The sequence below is a fragment of the Schistocerca americana genome, chromosome 8 (assembly GCF_021461395.2).
Source record: "Schistocerca americana isolate TAMUIC-IGC-003095 chromosome 8, iqSchAmer2.1, whole genome shotgun sequence".
Lineage (NCBI taxonomy): Eukaryota > Metazoa > Arthropoda > Insecta > Orthoptera > Acrididae > Schistocerca > Schistocerca americana.
The window spans coordinates 263624669-263647454 of record NC_060126.1 but is presented as its reverse complement, the minus strand read 5'-3'; the positions used below and the strand labels follow the sequence as shown (position 1 = coordinate 263647454).

The 22786-nt window shown below is 39.9% G+C and overlaps 1 protein-coding gene across 1 annotated transcript in view; it reads left to right on the top strand.

Annotated features, from left to right (window-relative positions):
- The first annotated feature begins 5451 nt into the window (after positions 1-5451).
- The window catches only part of LOC124545319 (retinoblastoma-binding protein 5 homolog), a 66707-nt gene continuing 49372 nt past the window's right edge, over positions 5452-22786 (top strand). Inside the window, exons 1-3 of the mRNA XM_047124220.1 lie at positions 5452-5580; positions 5665-5690; positions 5881-6053. Coding sequence (XP_046980176.1) covers positions 5562-5580; positions 5665-5690; positions 5881-6053 — 218 coding nt within the window. The 5' untranslated portion in view covers positions 5452-5561. The remainder of the gene's footprint in view (positions 5581-5664; positions 5691-5880; positions 6054-22786) is intronic.

The following is a 22786-nucleotide window of genomic DNA, read 5'->3' as shown; positions in this document are numbered from 1 at the left end:
TGTTGCCCATGTACTGCAATTCTGGGTATCAACATGTCCTTGAAGATGGAAATGGGCTTTCTCTGTCCATAGAATGTTCCATGGCTATTTATTGACCACTTCCATCTGAGCGAGAATTTCCAGAGCAGGTATTTTCATTTTTGGCAACTTCTGAATATAGACGGGTTTGTATGATAGCAATGCAGGGTGTTTCCTAGGATTTAACGACACATCAGCTATAAAAAGCCAACAGGAGATTCTAGATAAACAATACAAAAGCTAACATTAGTATGTGTGTGGTGCGGTGTTGTGGGTAGGAATAGGTGAGTGTGGTATTGGATGAAGAGGGTTTGTGTCCTGTTACTTCGAAATACTTTTTCCCATTCTCGAGTTTGTGCGTGCGCGCCTGCATACATGGTAGGTAGCTGCAAGTTGCTTCAAATACTTTGCTGTTTCTTGCAAATATGTCGTGATCTCCGACAGTGTGGTTAGACAGGAACTTAGAAACAGCTTAAATTACTGTGAGTGAAATAAGCAGCAATGATATTTACAGCCTCGCTTATCGCAAACATTTGGCTGTGATCAAATCGTTAACAACACTTTAGTGAATTCAGTGGTCAAGATTTAGATTGCATAACACTAAGAATGATAAGGAACTGTGTGCAAAAAGGAGAATGGACATAAATGTTACGGTGTCTGACTGTGACGTGTACCATAATTCCCATACTTTACGTTTTATGTCTCAATAAATAATCACTGAAAGAAGAAATATACAAACTGTAGCAAGAACCACTATTCGCCAAGACAGCTATTAAATTCATTGACTGCTACATATTACAAAAAAAGTTTTCAGTGAATCTTTAAAATACGAGAAATATCATAAGAGCTGTACTGGATATGCACAAGGTCTCATGTTGATGAGTCCCAAGAATGCTGGCAGCAGGAAACAAACGCCAGACATACATCATGTCCACTGAAAACTTGAGACATTTTGAGGCAGATTCTGAGACAGTTCTCAAACGTTTTGTGACAATGGATGTAGCATGAGTGAATCACTTTCAACCCATATCTAAAGTTCCATGGAAAAAGTGGAAACACAACTTCTCACTCACCCTCAAGAAGTTGATGTCAGTCACGCCAGCTGATTAGTGATGGTCTCTGGTTTTTGAGCTTCGAGGGATGTTATCCCGGCTGATTACCTCAGAAAAGGTGAAAGAGTGAACAGAGCACAATATGCTGCCTAACTAATGCGCTCAAGGGAGGCTATCAAAGTGAAACAAATCAGAATGTTGATGAAACGAGTACTCTTACATCAAGACTATGTTCCCCCACAAACATCCATCACTGTGATGTCTACTATTGATTCCTGTCACTTCAAATTGTTTCAGCACTCACCATATTCACGCAATTTGGCAACCTCTGGCTTTCATACCTCCCCTGAGCTCAAGAGACATCTAGCTGGAACCCATTTTGGATCACATGATAACTTCAGGTCTGTGGCGGAGAACTTTTTTTGCCATGTATAAAGTAACTTCTACAAGGATGGTATAATGGTCCTGCAGCATAGGTAGCAAAAGTGTGTGGCTCTAAAACATATGTTTTATTGGTTAGGCCAAAAAAATTTCAGTCGCCCTTAGTAGTAGTTATGCATATTTATTTCATCCAATATTAAACCTACAAAAACAAAATTTTGCATGAATAATAATACTACGCTTGCCTAAACAGTAAACCAGCTAATTCAACAATGTATCAAATATTTTAAGATGGAGAGTGTCTTACGTTCTCAGATTGTCAGGAGGGAAGATTGAGTTCTAAAAAATATTTTTAAATGTACTGAATAGGAAATTGGTAAATATTCCTGCTCTTCCTTTTAAATTTTAGTAATTAAAAAAAGAAATTAGCCTTGACCTTTTATTTTGGATAGTGTGAAAGTATAGTGTACCTAAAATAAAAGTTACATGTAATTTAGTATGTAAAATAAAAATCAATTTTCACTATATTATGAATTCCAGTGTGTTTAAATTTTTCTCACACAGCAGTCACAATGTATTCATTCTTTTACAAATTTATTAATGTTTTGTGTTGTTATATTTAAAATACTAGTAAAAAATACAGACCACAATGTCTATGTCCCTTTAAGCAACAGCAGTTTTCACCATTGAGTGAAGGAGTACCTAGCATATCCAAAGCTATATGACTCTCCTAAAGAAAGATTTCATGAAGACAAGTGAAGTATCTCGAGTGTGTAAAATGTCAATTGATAAAATCTTTCATGCTTGTTGTTGTGCAGTTTTTAAGTATTTATTGAAAGACATCTTGTTGTATGCCATGAGCTGCATGTAAACTATTTAATTGCCTCACCAATATTAAGGTGTGGAGCCTATCATAGTGTGCACCTAATATTGAGGACAAACAAAAAAATGTGTAGCTAAAAATTGGTGTCTATCACATAATAACATTGCTACACATAACAGTAGAAACATATGGTTACTTACATGTTACTTGTGCCCAAATCATTTGATATCATACTATTTGCTGTATGGTCAACTAATCTTGTTTCCTCTATTAAAGAACTGTAAGCAACTGCTTTCTTGTCTTGATCGCTGGAACCCTTGTTCTTTACTTACCACAAACATATGTGACATTTATGTATTTTAATAAACTCAGCAATGAATTCCCTAATTAACACTTAAGTCATTTGATTTGGGTGTCCATAATACATAAGTAACTTCATGTTTCTACTGTTATTTAAGGTAAGCAACAGTTACTCTGTGGTAGAAAGTAAAAATATGTATACAATTTATGAATGGTCTCTGTATCAGAAGCCACTGATGATGACCACAATGCTTGAATACTGGTCTCAGAAACACTTTACATGCAGCTCATGGTGTACAGCAACATGTCTTTTAACCAATATATCAAATGTGAGCAATGTCTAATTTTAATTTAGTGTTTTAAAATATCAATATCACTCTGGACAGAAGGGTATAGATACAGTTGCCACAATTTTACAGGACACCAAAAGCAAAGTTGAAATGACATCTAACTAAATTTGAGATTCAGAGTTTCCAGCTTCTAAGTACTGTTGTGTAGTTTTATTAATCCCCTTCACATTGCTTAGCATACCATAAGCCTTCTTGAAAGTATAATAACAGATACTCGTTAATGGTTGAATCCCTTCAGTTGTGACTTGTACTTTTTGGAACAAATCTGTGCCGACGTATAACCTTTTGTCCAAGATTGGAGAGGTGTAATATTTTTTACACTTTGGGAAGCTTTGTGGTAAGGAGTGGACAATCTTTGCACTACTGCTAGTCTTTAAGAATGACAAATAATTTACATTTTATGCAACACTAGGTGGAAAAACAGTTTTACGTTTGTTTTGTAGTACTTTCTTCTGGGAATTCTAGTATCTATGTGAACCTCAATTCAAAAATCACAAATTAAGGATACTTTAGAATCACCTTATCTGCAAATTTTCACACAGGTTAAGATCGTAACAGTCTCCTCAAGAGGTTATTTAAACTTTAATTCTCGAATACACTTGGTGTGATGGTCTTCTTCATAGTTGTCTGATGGGTAGTCTGGGAGAGCATTCTTGCCACTATCTGTTGACATTAGATTACGATATTATGAGTGGAAAACATAAGGAATCAGAGGTAGCAAATCGACAAGATCCTTCTTCTTCTCTTGACTGATAGGGACAGGGCTACAGTAACTCAATAAGGGCTTCAGTACATCACAACCATATCCCCTTCTTAATATGCCCATCTTTTTAAAATCCGCTGTCACTTCCAATGTATCTTCGTAGAGAAGATTCCCCATATTTTCTTTCGTGTCTCTTATCACAAAGTTCTGACTGCACTCTTTTGTAGAATAAATACGTTTATTTTTGTGTTATCTACACTGCCACAAATGATTATGGCATAGGAATGAATGTGGTAGCAATCACATATTATAGTCAAAATGAGAGATGCAGGCCAATTCACATTAGCTGTCATTTCATGTCATGGCACCATCATGTCAATATGTATTCAAACTATACATCACATCGCATCAATTCACATAGGGAAATACCTATGGTGAAACTGATGTTATGAGTTAGCATCTGTGATACAAAAAGTCTGAGTATAATACCAGAATTGAGGAACTCACGATGAATTTTATTATTGGCCAAGTATATGCTCTTGATTAATTTTGTATGGTAAAATATTGAGAAGTGAAACATTTCAAAATATCGGCATTTATTTGCTACGAGAAATATATACACACAGATACATCAGACTATAAGGGAATAAATAGAACCTATTTACCTTCTTCATTATGTTTTTTTTTCCTTTCGTACCTAATAATGTTGTAAACAACTGTTCTTTTGTCTTTCATCAGAGCTGATACTTTCACTTAAAATATTATTTCATAAAAATTGGTTCATCAACCACAGTGTGGGGGTCGTCTCTGATCTGTTATCGTAAAACCTACATAATTTTTCGCTTTCAGATAACTGACATCACTTGTGGAAGAACACTCAATGGAAAAAGATATTCAAGTCATCACAGAACTTTTGCAATTTGCCACAAAAAAGCTCTATAATAAAATTAATATTAAGAAGACAAAAACGAACGAAAGACACCATTTTAATATTACTGAGTTTGGTGAAAATAGCTTAACTGCCGGTGTCACCACGACACCGGTGTCACGACGACACCATCAAAACATTCTTCTCAAGAAATCAAGACGTGACAGGATGATCCGTTGATAGCTTATGAGAACACTACCATTTGAAATGCATTGCGGAATGTTTTGACGTGATGTGATGGCCAGTGTGAATTACCCTCATTTCTATGTCCAAAGGAGCCAGAACTAATAATTTTGATTAAGTCCGCCACGATTTGTATTTTAGAGCTACAAGTGCAGTTTCCCGCTTCGCCACAGTGTTAAATGGTATTGTTTCCTCTATTTAAGTATAATAAGCAGCTGCCTTCTTATCTTCATCGTTGGAATCCTTGGTAATACTGTTCCACAAACTTGTTCGACTCATACATGTTTCAATAAATTCAGCAATGAGCTCCCTAAAGTACTGAGAAGTATCAATCATTTTAGAATTTACTTTGTACACAAAGACGAGAAGGACTTGACAACTGACTCAAGCACGGGACGTGTGAGATTTGCGCTGATCTCCTGTGCATGATTTGTCTGCGGGGATGTATTCTGCGCCCACAGATCTGACCAACTTTGCTCAAACTTCCAGGTTTTCCAGCATTCTATATATGCGCAAATCTCCTATCCACACGCTACGAGTTGTCAGTGCAGATATGATGGGCGCAGACATTTGAACAAACAGATCGGACCGGCCTTGGATTGCCGGCGGCCGTGTGCAGTGACTTTGCAGTCGTATATCTTGCCTTTTTGTATCGATCAAGGTGGTATGGATAGAAACGCTGACTTTTGTTGGTGTGCGGGTCAGGAAATGGTGTATCTTCTATTTTGGTTGAGCGCTTTGCTCAATGTCAGGTTCAGGCGGTATTTTGTTTACTAACCAAGTGCGGTTAAAGGAGAAGCATCGACTTTATAAGTGAGTGATAATGAATCTGGAATTACTAGGTAAGTAGGAACGTAAATGAGTTAATAAAAAAGTATTGTTAATTAATTTTGAGTTACTCTGACGGTATTTTTTTGCTTTTCCAGAATCTTTCGGACAAAACTACCCGGAGGTAAGTGAAGAGAGTAGTCATTAATAAGTATTAGACATGCACAGCATGAAATTACTACCATGAGTGATGTCATGGATCTGCCGCAATGCTTCTTTAAAGTGTGGTAACTGTAAATGTGTAGGTGTGAACACACATGTTGTTATGCTTATTTAGTACCAAAATTGAATATAAATACAGTTTCTGTATCCAGGAGTTCGACGGTGCATTGGATTGTATATCGCTGGCCGTCACTTGCGCCTTCAACAAACGAGGGACGTTGTTAGCCGTAGGATGCAACGACGGCCGCATTGTAATATGGGACTTTTTGACTCGAGGAATTGCGAAAATAATAAGTGCCCATGTCCATCCAGTATGTTCCTTAAGGTAAGCTTTGGAGGATAAAAATTGTAAATTTGTTTAGTCCATTCTGTCATCTGTATTCCTTTTAAATGGAGTTCAGTTTTGCATTTATCGTTGTGTGGGACAGTTTATTGAGTTGGGTATACATGTGTCTGCGGTATGGTGTTTTAAAGTTCTTTGGGTAAACATGTTTCTACGGTATGATATTTTAGAGTTTAAAACTGTACAGACCCCTATTTTATGGTTTAAAAACTTTCCTCATTCACTTATGATTGTTCTTTACTTTATTTCATGTATGAACTACAGAATTATCGTTATGGTGTATCTTTCGGCCCTCTCTGTAACTGTCTTGTTGAATTTTGTTACTCTTGAGATGTTTTTAATTCTTGAAGCTCTGTGTAATCATATATACATCAGATGCTAGTGTTTAAACGTTACTGCGTAATGCATTGAAATAAAAACGAAGTGATAGACAGCTCTGTCCATCAGAATTATTGTTCACTGATGAGATTTGTTATTAGCAGTATATTTAAGTTCGAAAACAACTACAAATACAGTTGTTGTCGGAAATATGTAATGCTGAATGTTCTCACTATTGGACCTTCTCCGCTTTTCCTTTTTTATAATTACTTCTTGCAGATCACTGTGTAATCATCTTTCTTTCTTTTTTGTAGGAAGCTTAGCTACATTCCTGTAGCATTTGTATAATGAATGTAAATGTGTTTGCTGGGCAGTGTGGTTGTATGCCTTCTGTTGTCAGTTTCAGATGAACTGTGTTATGATGAACCACAACAGTTTTTTTTTTTTTCCTCTCTCTCTGTAGTCAACTCCCTATCATGAGAAAGGTAAATTGTTATAATTTTACTGAGATGCAATGACTCATGACTCATTATTTCACCCTGTACGCAGTTATTGTCTGGAGATCTCCCTTCAGAGACAAAAAGTAGCTTCGATGAACTGCTTTTATTATTATTATTATTATTATTCATTTAATTACTGCTTTGAGTCTATTATTATTAATATTATTAAGGATTCAAGGAATTAGTTCTTTAGTATTCAGTCTCTCTAAGAAAAGAGTTTAGTTGTCTGAAATGAATAAATAACCAAACAGATCTCACTAGACAATGTTTATGTTCAGGCGTTGTTTATGGTAAACTAGAGATCCGCTGCTGCACGCTGACTGTAAGCTGTGTTCGACGTGTCTGCCAGCTGTCAAACTGCGTGCTAAAACTGTAGGAATGTTAGTGTATGTTAACTATGGTCCAATTGTCCTTTCTATGGGAAACTGTTCATCGAAGTGGATTTGTTTGAAAGTCTTTAAATTAATGAGCATATAGAGTTTGCAGGTTCAAGCTTCCACAATCCAAAGAAATGTCTCGTAGGCAAGCACGAATATTGTAAGTGTGAAACCGTAAGATAGAAAATAATTTACACAATACACACCTTGTTTATGCTGCCGAGAAATTGGTTTATTGGCTTCTTATTCTCACATAAAATCAGAAAATGCCTTTCAGTTAAAGATGGTGGTTTCACAACAATGCTTTCTCTCTTAAGCCATAATACATTTGTCCATACTCATTAAAATCCGAAGCTAGACTGCATCTTTTCACAATAGTTAACATCGAACCAAAGCTCTCCTATTTCAAGGAATAGAGGGGGCGTCAGCGATAATGCTGCTCTCTCGCAGTCAGTTGCGCACGAGGACGCTTCAAATAATATCTTGTTCGGCCAGGTATCTTTTACTCTCACATGACACGAACTGTTACCATGCCCTTCCTACGTGAAAATTTTCGCAATCGGGCAATTGTCATCTATTAGATGTTATTTTGTAAGGGAGTCTGCAGTTACTGTATGATCTTAAGACCAGTAGCTTAGCGGGCATGCTACTGGGGAACAAGCTTAGTCTATCATAAATTTCCTCTGTATGTTGAAGCACTTTATGCAGGCATTTATTATTTAACCTTGCCCACATTTCTAAGGTTTAAAAGATCTCATAAAACTGTACAAAATTTACATACATCAGTTGTACAAAAACTGAGACGTGTTTTGAATTTACAATTAATTGATTGTAATTAACTTTCAATATCTGAATGTTACTGTTGAAAATTGGAGATCCATTTTGTGAATGCACAAAAGAGAAACCTTTTTTCCCCACAATCTTGTTAGAGAAGAAATGGTTGGAGATGTGGTTCTTTGTAGCGGAGTTATGATGTTACAGGTGCGGAAGGTTGTTGGAGAGGCAAGAAGATGTACGAACCTCAGCAGGAGAAAAGAATGTGAGGGTAACAGTAGACTTTTCTCAAAACGGGTTATGTCCACTTAAGGTACTGCACTCATCACGATTACATGAAACGTAATTCCACGGGCATTAATGTTTTACCAAAGCTATATTCCCCAGAAAGAATGGATTAATCACACCTGTAGTAATGGTGCAGCAATTTTGATACGGTATGGCTTACATCCAAATGCTTTCAATTAGAAAGATTCCAGTGGCAGTTTCAGGTTTATATGCAATCCATTACACACCAAGTTAACTATTGTTATTGCTACTACCAAAAAGGTCACATTTTGGTACACAGTAACTCAATAATTCACCACGTCAACAACTGTCATCCATGGTGATATTATTGGTTATTCACAGAATCACATCTTCGTCAGAATTGAACACAATAATACACCACACCAGCAACTGTTGTCCATGATGATATTATTGGAAAGAAAAAAAAAAATCACCATCACTCTTTTGTAGCTCCAAAAGTTCTGTTATTCTAAGAGCATTAACAAGACTTCCATCTGAAGTTCCTTGTATCCTTCAATGCATGATGTTCACTGCCATTGTGGTTTCATCCACCAAGAATGCACAATACTTCAAATTGAAGTTTCTTGTGTTCACTTGAGTGGATTTATATTATCATACTAAGGCTCCATATGGAGTCACTAGTGTTTACTCACATGATCACTGTCTTGTATATTGTCTTCAGTTTTATGTTCACATACTAACCTTTGTTCTTCATTAATTCATAATGTCCAGTGAACTATACCCATACCGACTCAAGACTGCTCACCTGCACATTACTGCTCTCCTCCCTTCCAATAATTGTAATTCTACTGAATACATTAAAGCTCCTGACTCTCAAGGAAAAGCTTGGGCAGTCTCAATCTGTACCTTATTGTTTTTAACCAAATCGTCAGAGTACCTGACCATCTAGTTTGAATCATGACTGGACAACAGGTTAATTTATTTTAGTGTCAACTAGCAATTACTGTTAATAACAACACGAAAAGTGAAAAATTCAAAGTAAACCTCTCTATCACTAGCTAATTCTTTGACCTCATATGCATGAAAAGACTCAAATACATACTACCAGTAATAACTTACTACTAAATAAATTTCATTGAAAAATCACACATTCATTGACACAGTCAAAAAACATCTCCATTCTTAACTTTGAATAATTATCTTATTATTAATTACCCGAGATTTCACACTGATATTTTCATCAGCGTCCCCTTTTTTTTCATGTGTTGTTTGATCAGTTGTACTCATGATAGCATTTTAGATGTTGGTGGGCGAACGCCCCCTTCACTTTCCCTGACCCTATGTACTGTAATACATATATGCCAGGGTTTGGTACTTTGCTTATTATATATGGTCCTGTGTACAGTCTCTGCCACTTCCTGATCTTCTTCTTTAATAATGAAGACTGGGGATATGTCGTCAATAAAACTTTGTTTCCGATCTTGTCAAAGTTCATTTTCCTTTTCCTTGCCTTTTCAGTAATGTTCACTATTGCATCTCACAGTTCTGATTGCAGTACTTGCTTTTCTCCAGCATGTCTCGACAAACAGGTTACCCATTCATTCTTATCTAGCTTATTGAACATTAATTCAGCCAGTGTAAATTCTGCTGTCATGTGCAGTAAGTTGTTGACAATACTCTCAAATACATCCAAATAATCAATCCATCTTGACTGTTTTTCCGGACAGTATGTCCGCATGAAACGATTTAATTCTTTAAATATTATCTCCACTGGACTCTCTTCTGGATTGTAGCACGAGGTAAGGACTAGTGTAATGTTTGCTTCTAACAATGCTCTCCGCCAGGTAAAACTTGTGAAGGTAGAAGCATTGTCAGATATCACCGCCTATGGTTTTCTTACACTTGGAATGTATTTCCATAGTAGCTTTCTCACTACGGTTGAACTCATTGCGGCCTTTGCTGGGTAAACGTACTTCGTGGGTACATCTAGAAAAGCAACAACATATTTGCAACCACCCCTCGATTTTGGAAGAGGGCCACAAACAGCAGCTGATACCAAAGAAAGTGGCCTGTCAGGTATAATCAAGCTCAACAACCCTTTTCTACCTTGATGATTATCCTTTGATCTGTGGCATAAATCACATGACTTCAATATCATGGCTATTCTCCGTTTACCGTTAGGTATTTAGCAATATTGCTTACTCTTCGACGCTCACTTAGAGGCACTGAAGTGGCCCCTTGGTAAATGAGTACACCTTACCAGATCTTCTACTCTATTGTCGGGTACACACATACACACCAGTTTTTAGACTTTTCATTCCCCCTGTGAACAATACACCATCTACTAGCTTGAAATATTCCGCCAGATTGGCATTGCTCTTTTGTTCCAGCAGCCATTTGACGGTTTGACCTTACTCAAACGCAGATCCTGGTCTTGTAATTCCGCCATGTTCTTACATAAATCTAAATAATATCTTCGGCGTGCTGTATCCTTTATTAACAAAATCTAAAGTTCGTCTTCTGCTTCCTCTTCACATACATCCTCTTGTAAAACTTCCGGCATCCTTGATAATGCATCTGCAATCAGGTTATCTTTGTCATTAATATATTCAATGGGAAAATTGCATTCTTGGAGAAATATTGTCCAACGACTCAATCTCATGTGTAGCAACTTGCATGTTTGTAGGAAACTTAATGCCTGATAATCACAGAATACTTTAGTCTGAGATTGGTATATATAATAGAGACATTTTCTAAGTGCCCATATTATTGTCAGTGCTTCTTTTTCAGTGGTGGTATGAGCTCTTTTGCAGTTGCTCAAGGCCCTACTAGCAAATGCTATTGTACAGAATGTTGTGTGCCCTTCAATTTTCCTGACCTAGAAGAGGCATGCACCCAAGTCAATATTCAAACAATGGAAAATCCAGGCTGGAATGTAACAGTATTGTGAAAAGGCAAATTGCTACTCACCATATACTGGAGATTCTGTGTCGCAGATGGGCACAACAAAAAGCGTGTCACAAATAATAGCTTTAGGCCAATAAGACCTTCGCCAGAATTATACAGCACACACACACATACACATTCACACAAACTCAACTCACACACAGATGACTGTGGCGTCTGATTTACATACATAGCCATATCAGGTCTTTCATTAAATACATTGATAAATCTAGACAACAATCTGTTCAGTTGGTCTGTCTGTTCAGTACTCAACTCGGACAATTTGTTAATTTTTGTTGTGATTGGCTAAATAACTCATTCACATCTGCTACTTTTTCCTCTTCTGGACACATGCTCGATCTGTAGCTTGTTACCAGCTGTATGCGAGCTCCCTCGCAGTAGTTCCCATGAATATTTCTTGTCTACGGAAGTGGTATGTCAATATCTTGTGCTTCACTTTCCATTCTCAAAATACCACATGCAAAAGCTATGTTTGCTTGTGTTTCCCCAAAAAACTCCAGCCTTAGGATGCAATCCACAATTAATCCCTCAGCAATTAGAAGTGTGCCCTTATAGGCTTCATTCTCCAAATACACAATTATAAGTGCCTGCCTCCTAATGAGCTTGGACTTGGAGTTTGCAGTTACTAACTGGATATACTGGAAACTTTGCTTCCTGGCTCAGTTTTTCAAACAAATTGGCTGAAACCGTCTTTACTGTTTCACTTGTGTCCAGAATGACCTTTACTTCATTATTTTCAATTCTGCACTTAATTGCTTATACTGAAGTCAGCCTCTCCTCAACTTTACACCTTCTCTGCTCTGAGAGTAATTCACCTCTTAATAAATGCCCGTTGTTGTATTGTAGCATAGCCAAGTTACTATCACTGCCCCTCGGATTCTTTTCGACCCTAACACTGGAGCTGGTGCAGGCCCTTAAGCATTTTCCTGATTTTTGTTGGTATTCCTGTTTATATCTTTGCGTATTTCTGTTATTACAAGCGTGTTCTGATGCCAGTCTGTCGCATTCGCATTCAGTGGCACTCTCGTACTTGGTTCTTGTATGTTTACTTGGTTATTGTCCCAAGTTTGATTTCCACTGTCGTACCGTACATAACCTGGGTGATATCTCCTGTCAAGTCCTCCCTTTCTACCCTGCACTCCCACCGCATTTGTTGCCACGTGCTGTGCGCCGATCATTTGCCTAAAACTGCTGATATTTTTTGCGTGTTGTCTGTCCATTATTCTCTGCATGCTTTTTGTCGTCCTCTTGGATTGTGTCATATGTGTCCAATGTTGACAAAAATTCTTCAGTGTCTTGTTCCGGGATTGTCATGAGCTTTTTTCTGATGACAGAGGTTAATTTTGATTTTAATATCTGGATGATATCTTCTTCGCTCATCACATTATCCTAGTATTATGCTTTGTTGAGGTATTTTTCGAAATATTTATACAATCCTCCAGATGTTGCTGTAAATGGTTCTGGGTTTAATACTCCTTTTTTAGCCTCTCTGCGACCAATTCTTTGACAGGATGCTCGTGTGAACTCTTCATACATAGCGCACATTTTTATGGCATCCAGAAACCACTTTTGCGTTCTCCGTAGTATATCCTGCTACATGCTGCATCTTTTGGTACTCACTCCAACCACTTGGTAAAAATGTGAGTAAAACCCCTTATGGACACCACCAGATGTATTGTCTTCTTTTCTGGACAAATTGCTTGGAATTGATCATATTTTAGTAGCTTTTCTTCACTATGTTTACTCTCTCTATGTTTGTTCCAAATTATGTGCTCATTTTCTGCCAACTTGTTGAATGTAAGCAGATCTGCTGCTACTTTCTGAGCTGGTGGTGACATTTGCCCAAGGATTATTCAATACATTTTCCTGTATGTTATTCATAGATGACACTTGACGCATCTCCTTCAACTCATCTGGCATGTGTGAGAAGTCTATTATAATAGTAATTCATACACAAATGACAAAAACTTAACCTAAGACACATATATTAATACTTTTTCATTTAACTTTCAAGTTTATCTCTGTCTTGATTACTTATTGTCACTCAGGAAAAGGAAGTTACCACAAGTCAAAATTCAGTAATTATTCAATTCTTATACCACTTCTAGACGTCCCGTCACGTAGGGCGCCATTATAAACACCTCTCACATAAAAGGTAATTTTACTGACATGTAATGATTCATGAGAGGAGTCATTATTTCACCCTGAACCCATTTATTGCTTGGAGATCTGTGTTGAAAATTTCCTTTCAGAGACAAAAAGTAACCTTCATGAACTGCTTTTGCTATACCCCCACAAAGCCATTGTTTCTCATGGAAATATTGAGGACAAGTTTGGTGAAGTGGAGCCTCTTAGTAAGATGCGGTTGGGCTCACTGTTAATCAAGGCTTCTTGTGCCACCCAGTCCTCAGCTCTTCATGCCTGTGATCATCTTGGCAATGTCCTGGCGTCTGTTACTCCTCACCAATTTCTGAATCTGGTGCAGGGAGTGATTTGTCATTGGGAACTCATCCTGCAAACTGATGATTAACTCCGGGCTAATCTGGAGCGGAGTGACGTTCATTTTGTTTGATGTGTGCAGAAGAATTGCAAAGACAACCCACCAATACTGGCGCCTTCATTCTGGCTTTCGAGGGGGTACCCTCCCAGAGAAGGTCAAGGGTATGTGCTACAGACGTGACGTGAAGCCGTACATCCCTCCACCCATGTGGTGCTTTCGGTGCTTGCGTTTTGGGCATATGTCTTCCTACTGTACGGCGGACCTTCTATGTGGTGACTGTGGGGACCCTCTCCATGAGAGAAGCCCCTGTGTTCCGCCACCTGTGTGTGTCAGTAGTGCTGACCGCCAGATTGCCCAGCTTACAAGAGAGAAAAGAAGATCCAAGAATACAAGTTCCTAGATCACCTGTCTTATGCGAGGCTCGCCAAACGTATGAGAGACTGCATCCAGTGTCACTATCTTCAACTTTTGCCTATCTTACTTCATTTCCTCCTCCTGCCTCTACCTTACCGCAGCCCAGTCCCCCTCTCCCCTCCCCTCTCCCCGCCCCCTGCAGTTCCCATGGCATCCCATCCGGGAGATGCTCCCCCTCCCTCAGTGGCGGATATAGAAAAATCTCAAGGAGGTTAGATGGCCTCGGGCAAGTACAGAAAGGGCAACAGCCTCAAAGGGTGCGGGGCAAAGTCAGGACTTGTGGGGACCAAGCAGCAATCGGTACTGTAATTGTAAACTGTCGAAGCAGCATTGGTAAAGTACTGGAACTTCAAGCGCTGATAGAAAGCACCAAAGCTGAAATCATTATAGGTACGGAAAGCTGGCTGAAGCCAGAGACAAATTCTGCCGAAATTTTTACAAAGGCACGGACGGTGTTTAGAAAGGATAGATTGCATGCAACCAGAAGTGGCATGTTTGTCGCTGTTAGTTGTAGTTTTTCCTGTAGTGAAATAGAAGTGGATAGTTCCTGTGATTAGATTAGGAAATGAGACACTTAAAGTAGTAAAGGAGTTTTGCTATTTGGGGAGCAAAATAACTGATAATGGTCGAAGTAGAGAGGATATAAAATGTAGACTGGCAATGGCAAGGAAAACGTTTCTGAAGAAGAGAAATTTGTTAACATCGAGTATAGATTTAAGTGTCAGGAAGTCGTTTCTGAAAGTATTTGTATGGAGTGTAGCCATGTATGGAACTGAAACATGGACAATAAATAGTTTAGACAAGAAGAGAATAGAAGCTTTCGAAATGTGGTGCTACAGAAGAACGCTAAAGATTAGATGGGTAGATCATATAACTAATGAGTAGGTGTTGAATAGAATTGGGGAGAAGTTTGTGGCACAACTTGACTAGAAGAAGGGATCGGTTGGTAGGACATGTTCTGAGGCATCAAGGGATCACCAATTTAGTATTGGAGGGCAGCGTAGAGGGTAAAAATCGTAGAGGGAGACCAAGAGATGAATGCACCAAGCAGATTCAGAAGGATGTAGGTTGCAGTAGGTACTGGGAGATGAAGAAGCTTGCACAGGATAGAGTAGCATGGAGAGCTGCATCAAACCAGTTTCAGGACTGAAGGCCACAACAACAACAACAACAACAAGTTCCTGTGAATTAGTATGGGTGGAGGTTACACTCGACAACCGTTCTAGGTTAATAATTGGCTCCTTTTACCGACCTCCCGACTCAGCAGCATTAGTGTCAGAACAACTGAGAGAAAATCTGGAATACATTTCACATAAATTTTCTCAGCATGTTATAGTCTTAGGTGGAGATTTCAATTTACCAGATATAAACTGGGACACCCAGATGTTTAGGACGGGTGTTAGGGACAGAGCATCGAGTGACATTATACTGAGTGCACTATCCGAAAATTAAACAGAGAACCGACTCGTGGAGATAACATCTTGGACCTACTGATAACAAACAGACCCAAACTTTTCGACTCTGTAAGCACAGAACAGGGAATCAGTGATCATAAGGCCGTTACAGCATCCCTGAATATGGAAGTAAATAGGAATATAGAAAAAGGGAGGAAGGTTTATCTGTTTAGCAAGAGTAATAGAAGGCAGATTTCAGACTACCTAACAGATCAAAATGAAAATTTCTGTTCCGACACTGACAATGTTGAGTGTTTATGGAAAAAGTTCAAGGCAATCGTAAAATGTGTTTTGACAGGTACATGCCAAGTAAAACTGTGAGGGACGGGAAAAACCCACCGTGGTTCAACAACAAAGTTAGGAAACTACTGCGAAAGCAGAGAGAGCTTCACTGCAAGTTTAAACGCAGCCAAAACCTCTCAGACAAACAGAAGCTAAACAATGTCAAAGTTAGCGTAAGTAGGGCTATGCATGAAGTGAAGTGTTCAGTGAATTCGAAAGTAAAATTCTATGTACCGACTTGACAGAAAATCCCAGGAAGTTCTGGTCTTATGTTAAATCAGTAAGTGGCTCAAAACAGCATATCCAGACACTCTGGGATGATGATGGCATTGAAACAGAGGATGACACGCGCAAAGCTGAAATACTAAACACCTTTTTCCAAAGCTGTATCACAGAGGAAGACCGCACTGCAGTTCCTTCTCTAAATCCTCGTACAAACGAAAAAATGGCTGACATCGAAATAAGTGTCCAAGGAATAGAAAAGCAACTGAAATCACTCAACAGAGGAAAGTCCACTGGACCTGACAGGATACCAATTCGATTCTACACAGAGTATGCGAAATAACTTGCCCCCCTTCTAACAGCCGTGTACCGCAAGTATCTAGAGGAACGGAAGGTTCCAAATGATTGGAAAAGAGCACAGGTAGTCCCAGCCTTCAAGAAGGGTCGTTGAGCAGATGCGCAAAACTATAGACCTAAATCTCTGACATCGATCTGTTGCAGAATTTTAGAACATGTTTTTTGCTCGCGTATCATGTCATTTCTGGAAACCCAGAATATACTCTGTAGGAATCACATGGATTCCGAAAAACAGCGATCGTGTGAGACCCAACTTGCTTTATTTGTTCACGAGACCCAGAAAATATTCGATACAGACACCCAGGTAGATGCCATTTTCCTTTACTTCCGGAACGTGTTCGATACAGTTACGCACTGTCGCCTGATAAACAAAGTAAGAGCCTATGGAATATCAGACCAGCTGTGTGGCTGGATTAAAGAGTTTTTTAGCAAACAGAACACAGCATGTTGTTCTCAATGGAGAGACTTCTACAGACGTTAAAGTAACCTCTGGCATGCCACAGGGGAGTGTTATGGGATCATTGCTTTTCACAATAGATATAAATGACCTAGTAGATAGTGTCGGAAGTTCCATGCGGCTTTTCGCGGATGATGCTGTAGTATACAGAGAAGTTGCAGCATTAGAAAATTGCAGCGAAATGCAGGAAGATCTGCAGCGGATAGGCACTTGGTGCAGGGAGTGGCAACTGACCCTTAACATAGACAAATGTAATGTATTGCGAATACATAGAAAGGAGGATCCTTTATTGTATGATTATATGATAGCAGAACAAACACTGGTAGCAGTTACTTCTGTAAAATATGTGGGAGTGTGTGTACGGAACGATTTGAAGTGGAATGATCATATAAAATTAATTGTTGGTAAGGCGGGTACCAGGTTGAGATTCATTGGGAGAGTCCTTAGAAAATGTAGTCCATCAACAAAGGAGGTGGCTTACAAAACACTCGTTCGACCTATATTTGATTATTGCTCATCAGTGTGGGATCCATACCAGGTCGGGCTGACAAAGGAGATAGAGAAGATCCAAAGAAGAGCAGCGCGTTTCGTCACAGTGTTATTTGGTAAGCGTGATAGCGTTACGGAGATGTTTAGCAAACTCAGCTGGCAGACTCTGCAAGAGAGGCACTCTGCATCGCGGTGTAGCTTGCTGTCCAGGTTTCGAGAGGGTGCATTTCTGGATGAAGTATCGAATATATTGCTTCCCCCTACTTATACCTCCCGAGGAGATCACAAATGTAAAATTAGAGAGATTCGAGCACGCACAGAGGTTTTCTGGCAGTTGTTCTTCCCGCAAACCATACGCGACTGGAACAAGAAAGGGAGGTAATGACAGTGGCACGTAAAGTGCCCTCCACCACACACCGTTGGGTGGCTTGCGTAGTATAAATGTAGATGTAGGGGGGCACTAAAGATATCTTGAGCAATATTTTCTTGCACCGTAATAAAAAAGTAATCAAGTCACATGCAAAGTTTTAAGAAAGTTTTATTTAAACTGATTATACACATGTACAAAGCCAAATACCATCTTATTATATAAAAAAGTAGCAGTTGCATTTCTCTTCCTTAAAAGATGAATTCTATGTGCCTATTCTTCCTGCCAAATTGGTTAATTACATTGCCAATAGCACTAGACTTCTGGCATAAGAAGTCACCATCATTATGCCAACGGAGGAGCAGACAGAGGTTCAGGGCACTCTCTTGTCCTAGGGGCGGAAACTGCCCCTAAAGGCGGAAGAATCAGCAATGATTAACAGCATGAGGATACAGAAGGCAATGGAAACCACTGCATTAAAGATGCGTAATGTGTGTCCACAGGACATGTGGTCTGTAATTGAAGAAGGTCATGATGATCTCTCCATTGGCAAAGGATTCCGGAATGGTCCCCCATTTGGATCTCTGGGAGGGGACTGCCAAGGGGGAGGTTACCATGAGAAAAAGAGTTGGGTCTTGGAATGTCAGAAGCTTGAATGTGGTAGGGAAACTAGAAAATCTGAAAAAGGGAATGCAAAGGCTCAATCTACATCCAGTAGGGGTCAGTGAAGTGAAGTGGGAAGAAGAGAAGGATTTCTGGTCAGATGAGTATAGGGTAACATCAACAGCTGCTCAAAATGGTATAGCTGGAATAGGATTTGTTATGAATAGGAAGTTAGGGCAGAGTGTGTGTTACTGTGAACAGTTCAGTGACAGGGTTGTTCTTATCAGAATTGACAGCAAACCAACACCTACAGTGATAGTTCAGGTATACGTGCCGATGTCGCAAGCTGAATTTGAAGAGATAGAGAAAGTGTATGAGGATACTGAAAGGGTAATACAGTAAGTAAAGGGAGATGAAAATCTAATAATCATGGGGGACTGGAATGCATTGTTGCGGAAGGAGTCGAAGAAAAGGTTACAGTAGAATAAGGGCTTGGGACAAGGTATGAGAGAGGAGAAAGACTAATTGAGTTCTGTAACAAGTTTCAGCTAGTAATAGTGAATACTCTGTTCAAGAATCACAAGAAGAGGAGGTATATTTGGAAAAGACCGGATGATACGGGAATATTTCACTTAAATTATATCCTGGTCAGACAGAGATTCCGAAATCAGATACTGGATTGTAAGGCATACCCAGGAGCAGATATAGACTCAGATCACAATATAGTAGTGATGAAGAGTAGGCTGAAATTTAAGACATTAGTCGGAAAGAATCAATACGCAAAGAAGTGGGATACAGGAGTGCTAAGGAATGATGAGGTATGGTTGAACTTCTCTAAGGCTATAGATTCAGCAATAAGGAATATCTCAGTAGGCAGTACAGTTGAAGAGGAATGGACATCTCTAATTTTAAAAAAAGGGGGGGGAGGGGGGGGGGGAGCTAAGACGAAATGGTTGCAGGAAAAATGTGAAGACATTGAAAAAGAAATGATTGTCGGGAGGACAGACTTAGTATTCAGCAAAGTCAAAACAACCTTCAGTGACATTAAAAGCAAGGGTGATAACATTGAGAGTGCAATGAGAATTCCACTGTTAAATGCAGAGGAGAGAGTGGATAGGTGGAAAGAATACATTGAAAGCCTCTATATGGAGGAAGATTTGTCTGATGTGATAGAAGAAGAAACAGGAGTCAATTTAGAAGAGATAGGGGATCCAGTATTAGAATCAGAATTTAAAAGATCTTTGGAGGACTTCAGATCAAATAAGGCAGAAGGGATAGATAACATTTCATCAGAATTTATAAAACCATTGGGGGAAGTGGCAACAAAACAACTATTCACTTTGGTGTGTAGAATGTATGAGTCTGGTGACATACCGTCTGACTTTTGGAAAAGTATCATCCACACAATTCTGAAGATGGCAAGAGCTGAAAAGTGCAAGAATTATCGCACAGTCAGCTTAACAGCGTTGCTTACAAGAATAATATACAGAAGAATGGAAAAGAAAATTGAGGATTCGCTAGATGATGATCAGTTTGGCTTTAGGAAAGGTAAAGGCACGAGAGAGGTAATTCTGATGTTACGGGTAATAATGGAAGCAAGACTAAAGAAAAATAAAGACACGTTCATAGGATTTGTTGACCTGGAAAAAGCATTCAACAATGTAAAATTGTGCAAAATGTTCGAAATTCTGAAAACAGTAGGGGTAAGCTATAGGGAGATACGGGTCATATACAATATGTACAACAGCCAAGAGGGAATAGTAAGAGACGACAACCAAGAACAAAGTGCTCGTATTAAAAAGAGTGTAAGACAAGGATGTAGCCTGTTCACTCTGTATGATGATAATAAAAGAAAGGTTCAGGAGTGGAATTAAAATTCAAGGTGAAAGGATATCAATAATACGATTTGCTGGTGACATTGCTATCCTGAATGAAAGTGAAGAAGAATTACATGATCTGCTGAACAGAATGAACAGTCTAATGAGTACAGAATATGAATTGAGAGTAAATCAAAGAAAAGCAAAGGTAATGAGAAGTAGTAGAAATGAGAACAGTGAGAAACTTAACATTAGGGTTGATGGTCACGAAGTAGGTGAAGTTAAGGAATTCTGCTACCTAGGGAGCAAAATAACCAATGACAGATGGAGCAAGGAGGACATCAAAAGCAGACTAGCAATGGCAAAAAGGGCATTCCTGGCCAAGAGAAGTCTACTAATAATAAATATCGGCCTTAATTTGAGGAAGAAATTTCTGAGAATGTACATCTGGAGTACAGCATTGTTTAGTAGTCAAACGTGGACTGTGGGAAACAGAAGAGAATTCGAAGCATTTGAGGTGTGTTGCTACAGATGAATGTTGAAAATTAGATGGACTGATAAGGTAAGGAATGAGGAGGTTCTGCGCAGAATTGGAGAGGAAAGGAATATGTGGAAAACACTGTTAAGGAGAAGGGACAGGATGATAAGTCATCTGTTAAAACATCAGAGAATGACTTTCATGGTACTAGAGTGAACTGTAGAGGGAGACAGAGACTGGAATACGTCCAGCAAATAATTGAGGATGTAGAGGTTTGCAAGTGCTACTCTGAGATGAAGTTAGCACAGGAGAGGAATTCGTGGCAGGCCCCATCAAACCAGTCAGAAGACTGATTTTTTTTAAAAAAAAAAAAAAAAGATAACATGGACGCGCATCTACATAGGAAAGTACAACTACTTGATAACTCGATTCACTCGAAGTCTACTGACAAAAGAAACAAATGAATAGCTTGCGGGCTGACTGGCGGGGGTGATGCAGGTGGCCCTGCAAGGGGAGGTGGGCGTGTCCCGCACACCCCTCATATGAATCCGCCACTGCCCTCCCTGGCCAAAGAAGTGCCCTCCTTCTTCAGCACCTGCCGGTGATTGGGCTTGCTCCTGGGACCCCTCTCCCCAGTGTCTCTCAGGCTGGAAGACTCCTTCCACCACTTAGCCACAAGCCACACCGTCTGTGCGCCTCAAGGTCACCCGCTCTCTTTCGGTTCCAGATCTTGCAGACACCTGTACTCCCTCTGTGCCCTGCCCCCCTCCACCTCCGAAAGAGAAGAAAAAAAAAAGAAACATAAGTCCCAAGACAAGGTGCCCCTGGAGGTAGCATGTTCCCGCCGCATTCTGACATTGACATTTTATTTATGGAAGTCATCCCATACATGTTGGCGACAGCTGCTGATCGAGGGACATAACCTCCTCCTTGGCTTCTTTAAGTCTAACTTGGACTTTCGCCACACGATCATCCAGTGGAATTGCAATGGATACTATCATCACCCACCGGAAATGCAACGTCTTGTCTTCTCTTATTCTGCGTTCTGTCTTGCCCTTCAAGAAACGCATTTCTGTGATGACCACTCCCCAATATTTTGTGGTTATCAAGCGTTCTGTTCGGAACCGTGCCAGCCTCAGGGTAGCATCTGGTGGAGTCTGCACTTTGGTTCGTTCTGATGTCATTATTGAATGGATCCCCCTGTATGTCAACTTGGAAGCAATAGTGGTTAGAGTGCAAATGAATCTGGCACTCACCATTTGCAATGTCTACCTCCCTCCAGGTAGGCCGCTTCCTTACGCTGAACTGTCTGCCTTAATCCAGCAACTCCTGCCCCCATTTCTTCTCCTTGGGGGCTTCAATGCCCACTACCCACTGTGGGGGAGTGTCACTTCAATGGGTAGGGGTCTCCTAATTGACCAACCTATCACGGACCTAGGTTCGTGTCTCCTCAATGATGGTTCCCCTACCCCCTTCAGTGCCGCTCATGGCACCTTCTCTGCTATCGACCTCATGACTCCCCTGCCCTCATGGCTTCCCTACATTGGTCAACCTATGATGACCTTTGTGACAGTGACCACTTTCCGGTGATTCTATCGTTCCCCTGCTGTCGCCAGGCAGACAGGTCCCCACGTCGGGCATTCCACAGGGCCAGTTGGCCTTTTGTAAATGTCTACTGTGCACTTCAACAGCTCCTTCTCAAAATCCATTGATGTAGTCGTACAAGGTGTCTGCCACTATTCTTCATGCTGCTGGCACTGCTGTCCCCCTATCCACAGATCCCTCTCGTCATGACCAGTACCGTGGAGGACTGAGGATGTCGCTGTTGCTGTCCAGGACTGCCAACGGGCTCTGCAACAATTTAAGCAAAATCCTTCACAGACCAACCTCCCCGCTTTTAAGCGTTTCCATGCTAAGGCTCATAACCTTATTAAACGGAGTAAAAAGGAATGCTGGGAGCACTATATTTCCTCCCTGGGGACGTAAGCCTCTTCATCGCAAGTTTGGTCCAAGCTCCATGGCCTTCTGGGTCACCAGCGACAGTCAATTGTCCAGCGTCTTAACCTCCAGGTTGCTCTGTGCACTGATCC